This window comes from Polyodon spathula, chromosome 39 (assembly GCF_017654505.1).
Source record: "Polyodon spathula isolate WHYD16114869_AA chromosome 39, ASM1765450v1, whole genome shotgun sequence".
Lineage (NCBI taxonomy): Eukaryota > Metazoa > Chordata > Actinopteri > Acipenseriformes > Polyodontidae > Polyodon > Polyodon spathula.
This window is the reverse complement of record NC_054572.1, coordinates 2488373-2498501: the sequence shown is the minus strand read 5'-3', so window position 1 is coordinate 2498501 and position 10129 is coordinate 2488373. Positions and strand designations below refer to the sequence as shown.

At 44.6% G+C, this 10129-nt stretch overlaps 1 protein-coding gene across 1 annotated transcript; it reads right to left on the bottom strand.

Annotated features, from left to right (window-relative positions):
* Positions 1–4934: 4934 nt before the first annotated feature.
* On the bottom strand, positions 4935–9691 carry elf3 (E74-like factor 3 (ets domain transcription factor, epithelial-specific)). Its single transcript, XM_041236175.1, has 8 exons — positions 9560–9691; positions 8817–8963; positions 7643–7978; positions 7186–7287; positions 6684–6776; positions 6452–6568; positions 5670–5865; positions 4935–5396 (listed from the first exon to the last, which is right to left on the bottom strand). Exons 2-8 carry the CDS (start codon positions 8953–8955, stop codon positions 5285–5287), a joined length of 1095 nt encoding a protein of 364 aa, XP_041092109.1. The 5' UTR covers positions 8956–8963; positions 9560–9691; the 3' UTR covers positions 4935–5284.
* Positions 9692–10129: the final 438 nt, after the last annotated feature.

Here is a 10129-nt window from a genome sequence, read left to right as displayed (position 1 = left end):
GATGTTTTGATTAATCTTCTAAAAGTTTGCCGTGGGCCTGCGTGTACACATTGATGTTGCAGATTATCGTCTCTGCTGTGCGCATCCTGTACCGCTGTTTAATATATTTTGCTGTGGTCTCTGTTCCCTTATTCTTTACAATGCTAGTGTGCTGCTTGCACTTGCTTTGCCATGAGGATAAGAAGCCTAGGATGCTTGTTTTCCCAATGATTCCCCGCTCCCCTCCCCTGCACCTCTGGATTCTGGTGGACCTGCACGGTTCACACTCTCTTTGTTTCCTTGCCAGGCACTGCTTGATACCCATAGGTATTTTGAGTTGCCAAGCACGACGAGGGGGAGAAAAAAAAAATTGTTCCTTGATATCGTTTTCTGGTTTGGCAACATTTACCTGCCAACTATTTCATAGCACTGTCACTGGATTCCTTTGTATGCCTCCCTTTCCAACCCACCAGTTTACTTTAATTTTGTCACCAGGCTTGATGCCTGGGAAGCCTCACAGTGTAGACCCCTCTCTCCTGTACCCCCATGGTCTTCTCCAATAGGGCATTACCTGGCCAGCCAAACCCCTTGCCAATCCCCATTGCCCCATTATAAATCACTACACCCTGCTCAGCAAAACAAATACCTGATCACTTTGTTACACTTCATTAATCACCCCCACACCAGAGAACATGCGAACAATGCAGACGACTGGATTTCTTGTTTGTTTACTAGGTCTCCCCTGTCCCCTTCTTCACCCAGGTATCCCATTGCCTTCCTTAACCAATACCAATACCCAGATTATGACAAAAACAATAACATTAAGCATGAGAGCTATTTGCTTGTCCACAGACAAACAGTGACATGACGATATTGTATAGGCTGAATCAGGACACATAAGAAATTGCTCAATGACTCTGTGAAGGATGTTTTCGTCAATTTCAGGGAGAGGTAATGGGATGGTGAATCACCTCACTGCGGCTGCTCTCCAAAATCTACTTGTTTCAGCGTTTGTGTTTGATTGCCAGGAGCCATTATCATCCCTTATCAGCTGCTTGATTATTCTTGCTGCTATAGATTTGATAACAGTCTATAGCATTCACCCCAACCCCCCTTCCTGTATCTTTCACTAGTGAATATAAAGGTTTCCAGGGTAAACAGACTCTCGGCTGTTAAGGGGAGTCTGTAGCATTCACCTCTACCTCCTGTCCTGTATCTTTCACTAGTGTGTGTAAAGGTTTCCAGGGTAAACTGAATCTCAGGGTTCACAAGCCCTAGTGTTTCGTATTGTTTTAACAGCTCTGGTCGTCCTCCACCTCTTTTCACACCTTGGCCGCCAATAACATCTCTTCCAGTAAGTATCGGAATGTAACCAACCTGCACCCTTTATTTTGTTTCTGAGAAATCGAAAACTAAATGGGATTTAACGTGATCGCTTTTATCAAAACAGCCGTCCATGAGGGAAAGTGCGAAGGTTCACTGAGCTCATTGGACTGTGTCTGAGGTGATGCCTTCTAGTTTACTAAACATGAAACTGTCTCACCTTGTTGACAGTTTTGATTATTTGAAATTATATTTTTTTCTCCCATTAGAGCGACAAATCATTTTCTCCCTGTTTTTCTGTTCACTATAATCAACCGAAGCTCAGTGGTCTTCCTCCAGTCCTATGACCAAGCCAATGGCTTCTTTGCACCCAGGTTCTTACCCGCGGTTGCCAGTGAGCTACTGGCCCCTACAGGACAAAGGCCAGCCCAGCAAACTCACCAAGCACCTGGACAGCAGGGACAGTTTTAATCAAGGGAGCGTTGATCGACAACTTGGTACAGCCAGGGGGCGCAAACCTATTGAGCAAAAGCTTTGAGGAGTGTGTGTGTGTGTTTGTGTGTGTGTGTGTGTGTGTGTGTGTGTGTGTGTGTGTGTGTGTGTGTGTGTGTGTGTGTGTGTGTGTGTGTGTGTGTGTGTGTGTGTGTGTGAGTGTGTGTGTGTGTGAGCGTGCTGTGTAATGTTTGTGTGCATGTTGTGAGTGTGTGTGTGTGTGTGTGTGTGTGTGTGTGTGTGTGTGTGTGAGCGTGCTGTGTAATGTTTGTGTGCATGTTGTGAGTGTGTGTAATGTTTGCTGTAGATTAATTAACTCTGGAGAGGAATGTGGTAAAGTTCCAGTGTAAAGTAGCTCTCTCTCTCTCTCTCGCTCTCTCTCTCTCTCTCTCTCTCTCTCTCTCTCTCTCTCTCTCTCTCTCTCTCTCTCTCTCATTCTCTCTCTCTTTGTTTACCCTCTGAGATCATACCTGTACTCTACACCCCACCCAGGGTTTAAGTTTCCTGGCAGTGGGCGGAGTCTTTCCAGTAAAGTACATGACCTGCCCTGAGATCTGGCGAGGGCCCAGGTGCACCTGTCAACCAGCCCCATCGCTATGGAAACAGGAGGGCTGGTGAAGGCAAGCCAGAAGCCTTACACCTCAGACAAGCTTTACTGAAAGAAGAAACTCAGACGTTGCACAATAAGGCCTTTGTGTAAACAAGCAGGTTTAATCTAACAGTCTTTTCACACTTCCAGACACCTCCTGTTGTGATCACAAGCACTGTTCAGAAAGCACAGTTCTGCACTGTCCTGATAGGAATGACTGATACTGGTCAATCTTCCGTGCAACCATGCAAAATAGCATTTAACTCTTATCACAATTTTTATCTTTTAATCCAATACTTTTTTTTTGACAGTACAGTAGACTCTTGCAGAACAATGACAAATGCAACAGAGAGTAACTAGGCATTGGTCGTGTGTCTATAGCTGGAAGACCAAAGCAGTGTGGTGGCAGCCTGTCGAATGCTCGCTCACAGGCCAGTGGGACGCTGGCAGGGGGGCGAGGGGTGCTGGCTCTGCCTGCCCAGGTGACATCATAGCTAGTCAGCAGGCCACCACAACACTGGGTGTCTCTTACTGTCACCTCCTTGTGTGGATTTCCATTACCTCTGGTCATCCTTTTGAAAAGCCTACTGGGGGAGTTGCATGGTAAAGCAATCCTACTCAGTGATCACAATGACAGTGGAGGCTTTCCATGGCAAACTTGTAAATGATGTGTCAAATGCAAATATTAATCCCAGGTGGATTGGAATTTCTTATAAGGCCTTGCAAACATGTTTATAATGCAGTCTGTTATATATACAGTATATATACACACCTATTTCACAAACTCAGTCTTGGCGTGTTTCGATTAACCACCTCACTCCCAGCCTCATCTGGGAGGAGGGGGGGGGGGGTTATATGATGCTCCTCTGCCTCATCATTTTTGTTCACCGGGATGCTCCAAAGGATATGGCTGTGCTCCATCTATTCATATTTTTATTTGTATTCACCTATTGTTTGGGGTCAATGCTTTTTGGAAACCTGTAAGGTTTTGTATTGTAATAAAGGTGGTTACTTAACGGAAGATTGTCCTGAATGAAACAGTATAACAGATCTGTTACCTGGACTCTGGTGCTGTCCTGTACCAAGCAACCGTTTCTCTGTCACTGTAACCTCTGGCCATATTAAAGCTACAGACCTCTGCAAGGCTGCTGCTGATGCTCTGAATCGTCTGTCCACTGTGTCCCCTCGCTGCCGCTGAGACACATTTCTGCTTGTTGCAGTATGCAAACCAGAACAATCCATCCATTGTAAGTTGATACAAGGTTTATATTTAGTTTGATTTGAATATTAGTCTATTCATGGGAACTGTATAGCAAACAATGTATCAGGTAACACATTTAAAAAAAAATAAAATCTATATATCAAATTGTGTTACCATTGGCAGCATAGCAACATCAACAAGCTTTTAATCATTTGTGTTGAGATATTTGCACAGTGGTCCTGATAATTTGCAATTTAAAATAAAAAGGGTTTTACTACTCTGCCCACTTTTGTAAGCTTTTTATTGCGTGTGAAACGGTTTTAACTGCTGTGGAAAATGACTCTTCAGTTGCAAACAAAACTGAAACTTAACACAGTGCACAAGCAACAAGAAATACAAATAAAAGTTGTTTTTTTTATATTTTTCTAATAATATTTTTATTTGAAAAATAGTATTACATTGTACAAAATAATATTCCCATACAATTCAAAAGGAAAGTATTTTAGGATTAATATACAGAATTTAGTGAAACAAATATATACAAATGAACACATCTCAATATTAAAGTTTACCAGTCCAGCTGAATAATATTCTATCATAAAGCAAAGGCTGTGCAGTATACATAGATACATATAAGCATACAAAACAAATAGAAATGTAATTTAACTGAAGTGTATGCATTCCCTTCACAATGAAACTGCTGAAATCACAAAGGGTCTGATCAGTGCTATTGTAGTGCTGCTGCAGTGCATTGCATGTGCCTCTGCAGACATCTTTTGTAAAGTTATGCAATAATTCCATACATCACTGAAACATGCAATGGGGCTCTTCAGCGCTCACAGCAGTGGGAGTGGAGCTCCAGTTTCAATGCTGAAGCGAATGTTTGACACCCAGAGCAGCAGCAGTCCTGCAAGTGCTGTGCTGTGTATCACCCTACGTGATCTCTTATCTGGAGCTGTGACGTGCACGTCCTCACTGTGCTCACTGTACTGCTGAAGAACGCTGGGTAGCAAAGCACATGGAGCACCTGGCATTATCGTTCACCGTGACAGACGCACAAGCCTTTACATTCACATCCCGGTGGAGTCTGGGGCTGGATCATTGCATCCGTTTGAGATGGTAAGCAATCTCACACAAGCAATCAGCTACATTGAAGGCAGTGCCATGTAGATGCTCTGATGCCCTGCTGTACGACACGGCTGAGGGCATTGCACTTGGTTCTCCTTAAGGACTGCTATTATTATTAACGTCAGCTGTGATGTAACGAGGCAACCAATTCATTTTTAAAGTTAAAGCCGCAGTTTTTCAAACCGATAGTGTATGTAAGAGTATATATAAATAATTAAAACAAATGCTTTATCTGTTTGAATGACTGGTTGGTGATTGTCAACGTCTCAGGATCGTCGCCAATAACTTTAACAATAAAACATAAAATAATAACAACAATAATAATTACATTTTAGCGGTTCATACAACCTACTTATTGCCGAAATATTGGCTTACTGTTTCCTGACGCCAAAAAGGCGCACACACACTTTTGCCACTTTTTGGCGAGAGTCTAAAACAATAGAGCACAAATGCGGCTCTGCCGTCCCGAGTCCTTCCAACGCACCGTCTTTATCTCATACAGGACCCCAGGCGTTAACCCAGCTCTGTCCCGGAGCCTCTCAAGCACCTCACAGTGCCGCCACTCGGGCCACTCACTTTCCACTATTCACTTCCCCCAGCTTCCAGCCACTGGAGTTCTTCCCAAACTTATAGACCAGCCTCCGGCCATCCACTCGCTCCAGAATCTCTCTCTTGTAATAGTACCTGTGGGACAATGAAAGGACTACACGTCAGTGGGGTGGGGTGGGACATGTGAAGCTGTGTGGCAGGTCAAGCAACGCCCGGATTGAACCCATTCACCACGCTATAGACCTGGCTGTTCAGAGACTTAGTCTACATTCTGTTTAATAAATCAGTCATAAGAAAGAGAGAGAAGAGGATAGAAAAACACTGTAGAAGGAGGATGAGAAAGAACAAGGAAAACAAAAACGAGTGTAGACGAACAAACAAGGACAAGGTTTGAGCCGCTCCTCTCACCTCATGGCACGGCTCAGCTTCTCGTACGTCATGCTGCTGTTCCTCTTCTTCTGCCCCCAGAGCTGTGCCACTGCCTCGGACTTGAGGAACTTGAAGACCCCCTCTGTACGGTCCTCCCACTTCATCAGCCCGTTGTTCTTTTCCGGGCTGATCAGGATATCTCGAATGAACTCCCACAGGTGGGTCCCGCGAGGAGCTGTTGCCGGGAGAGTACGGAGGTTAGGATTTGTGTTGTGCACTCAGTGATCCTTTCATTTAAACAGGGAATGCACAAGTTATACAGGAACAAAGTGGAACTCTGTGGAGCGCTCTCATTTACAGCTAGTCCCTGTAGCGCAGAAATCCAGATTCTACAGGTCAAGTGGTCATGCTACACTATAGCAGGAGCTACATGTTTGTTTGCAAATAAAAAATACTTTCAGCCATTAATCAAAATAAGCCCATTAATTTACAAATGCTTGAATAGCTATATTTGAATGACACACTTCCCAAGACCTCCACAATGATAGCTGTAGCTGCAGCATTCAAAACGCTCAGGAATTATAGCACCGGGAAATTAACCGCATGGTCTTGGGCTCAGTTCAGCAACTATTAGCCTTGTTAGCATTCATCGAGTGCTGACGTTTACTTTTTCAGACACTCTTGCCTTATCCTCAACACCGGTGCACAGATTGAGTGTCACCCCTATATCCTACCACGAGTGCACTGTTTCTGAATGTAGTAATCCTGCCCCCTCACACTGCGTGGTGCAGATGTGTACATCGCAGGACCCCCCTGCTTACCGTGTTTGCTCTTCTTGATCTCGATGCAGTCCGCCACGCTGCGGCTCAGCTTCCTGGGCCGCCCCCTCCCTCGCTTACAGGGCTTCAGGTCACAGCCTTCGATCTTCACGTACATATCTGAAAGCAAAACGCGTTCCCGTCAATAACACGAGGCGCAGTAAGCGAGTGAGAACGCAGCGGTACAGTAAAGACAGCGGTGCGGGAAGCTGCAGCGGCAGCACCTCAGGCTTACCTGTCGTGGGGGTGAATTTTGATTTGGATGAATCGAGGTCCGAATCACTTCCAACGGAGTCTGGAGAGCAAGGGGTCTGGAATCTCTGGGATCCTGGAAGGAAAAGCAGAGAGTTGTTAAAACTGCAAGAAAAGACACAGCTGCGGGCACGGTTATTATACCTTCCCATCACTCAGATCTCAGCTGCTTCCCGCTAACAAGGAAAAAGAACCGCGCAACTTGCAACTGTACAAAAAGCCTTTGCTACTGATACCAACCCTTCTTTAGGTAATAGCTGCCTTTGTATGTTTTCCAAGTTGAGAGTTGCATGACTGTTTCTTGGTTTCTTTCTTATCGAAGCGTGTCTCCATTGGAATTTGCAAAGCAGAACCACCGCTTGTTACCCTGCTTATAATGAACTACACGATTCAAAGATGGGCTCTCAATGGGTACAACGGATAGGATGTGTTCCTGAAGCCCTTCTAAGACTTTCTTGTGATGACCTCTGATGAAGCTGCCTTACCTGCACTGGAGCTGTTGAGGCTGTCGGGAGAGGTGGGGCCGGACTCATAGCCAGTATCACTCCAGGAAGGATCCATGATGATATTGAAGTCACTGTCCCAGGCTGGGGGCACAAGAGTCAGAGAGGGTTACCGGAGAGCCTGAGAGAGAGGCATCTCTTATAAAGGGCAACCATGGTAAACTTGAACAGTAATTCTGCTCTTTCATACTATCTTTGCTATGTTTTTCATAGGCTGTACCATACCTCTCTGTGCTCCACATGGACCATTTGTGGGTTTATTACACTATGGGACTTTCAGGAGCATAGCTACACAAGGTTAATTACCAAGTCTATGTTATTGAGCACCAGCGTGCAACATAACATCGAATGTACAGTAGGAGCTACATAAACGCTAGCTGTGTTTGTTCCTTTCACGCTTTCACCCTGTTATGGCCAGCGAGAAGGTCTTTCTGCTCACCTGCGCCGAACCGGACGGTGTCCAGCAGACTCAGGTCCCCCTCGTCCCCTCGGATGATGTAGCTGACGTCTTCGAAGGCGGTGTCGAGGTCGTCGTACGCCAGGCTCTTGCAGTTTTGCTCACAGAGGCTGCGGTACAGATGGTCCCCCAGGGGCCCAAACATGGTGCGCAGGGATTCACAGGAGAGCTGGCACAGCGTGGCCCCGTCCATGGTGCAGTAGGACATGTCCAGGGTGCTGGCATCGTAGTCGAACTTCTCCACGTGGTGGCTGATCCACTGCAGTACGTGGTTCCTGTTCCAGAACTGCGGCTTGACGCTGCACCAGCTGCTGGGGTCTAAATACAGCAAGAGGACCGCATTCAATGAAGCACAATCACTGAACACAGCTTGTCTGTCTATTTATCCATCTCTCTAGCTTACTGTCTGTCTGCAGTGTGTTTCATGCACGCCTTACTGGATTGGATTTATATGTATTGGTCTATTGAGTTTAATGAATTCTCTACAGAGCAGTAAATCAAAGTGCAGTACCACCCTCAAACACTGCTGGGTACGATCACAGTGCCACCTGACACACTGAAAGAGTCTATAAATTAATAAAACTTCAGTTGCCGAGAAACATTGGCAGTTGCAGCAGGCATATATTGCTGTATTTCAATTTTATTGAAGAGTAACACAAATCGGCTGACAGGCTGTTATCTTGGGATGTTGGCTGTAACGCTAGTTACACTGTTAATGGCTTTGTACAGCGTGAGAGTTAGTCACGCACTCTCTAATTGAACCACAAGCAGCCTTCAGCAGAAGACAAGGCTTTTTTCCCAAAGTGTAACCCCATAGCATCACAGAACTAGAAAGAAACACATCCCCTGACACCAGGGGTTTAAGGAAAGTTTTATTTAAGGACTTTTTTTTAAAATAAAAATTCTCCTCTTTAACATTTCTTTTGAAAAGTATAAACACCTCTAAAGCAGTTTAAAAAAGGCTTTGTGCAGCTTGATTTAATTAATCAACATGGGTTTAAAAAAACAGTAAATACATTGTGAGTAAAGTACCACAATAAATAATAAATGTACTATAGCTTTCCATGGTTTGCCATGTTTTCAATAGGCTACCTTACATCTCTATGGCAAACTTGTGTAAGAGAAGGGAGATGTGTCCAGCATGCCTGACTCTTACCCTGTGATTCCAGGGACAGTGGCTGCAGGAGCTCCCTGCTGTCTGGGAGAGAAATGCCTCCAGGGTTGCTCTCCTCAGTCTGGTACACCGTGCTCATGACGTTAGTGAGAATGCGGCTGAACTCGTATGACACTGCCATCAGCTCTCCTGCAGAAAAACTGCATTGTCAAAATACACACATATATGTATACACACACACAAACACACACACACACACACGGACTGAACCTGGAAGACAATGCATCCTTTTAGAACTGGATCCGTACCTCAGAACTGTGTCTCAGTGTTCTCAAAACATTGATCTGCAAGTCACTGTGCAGCTTTCACACTTGAAAAACAGCATCAGCCTGCCTGCCTATTTCTACCATGCTCTCTGAAGGAGGCAGAAGCCAAAATATTGCAGCTAATTATTAAATTAGTGACTTTTCAGTTATCACTTTATCAATTGCTTGTCCTTCATTATATATATATATACATACACACAGTATAGCTGAAGCCAGTACAGTGACTGAACCCAGAACCACACACAGCTTATGTCTTCACATGACGTTGTTCAGCTCCAGTGAAGATTTCTAGTTTTTCATCTTTTTTTTTTTTTTTTCTTTTAAATCCCAAAAGTCAAACTTTTGAAGTTGTTCTTAGCAAAAAAACTTTCGAAAAAAAAGAAATTCCCTACGAGAAAAAAAGTATATCCACTCCCACACAGCCACGCTAATAATGAAATAAAAAATATAGGTGCATACCTGATAAGTCTGAAAATAATAATAATAATAATAATAATAATAATAATAATAATAATAATAATAATAATCCACAGATGATATTCTTCCGCAGGTGTACTAATCACTCAACCTGCTACTTCTCAATCACTGATGCACCTGTTGCTGGCAATACTTACTACAGCCCTCTTATTTATATTCTTACTAACCAGCAGGGGCGTGTCAAAGAGCGGAGGGTGTCATGTAGCAGCGGGTCCAGGGGAATTCCAAGCTGATTCTGTCATTGTCAAGGCATTCATTTGCATAATACAGGTGCATTATGACCTGGCCCCTCCCCCCCTGGCTGACAGGAAGCTGCAGACAGCCTCCAGCTTCTTTACTCATTGACAGAACTGTCCCGCCCCCTGACCTGTTCCTAAGGAGATATTCTTGAGTGCTGCTGACAGAGAGGCGATCTACACCTGCAGGGCAGTACAGCCCACATACCAATGAAGTCATAGTGTTAGCTAATGCTTAGCTGACTGGATGGACAGACCAAGGGGTATGGGTCACTGGGGAGCAGGATATTTTTAGAGAGTCAAAGTAAACAGTGTT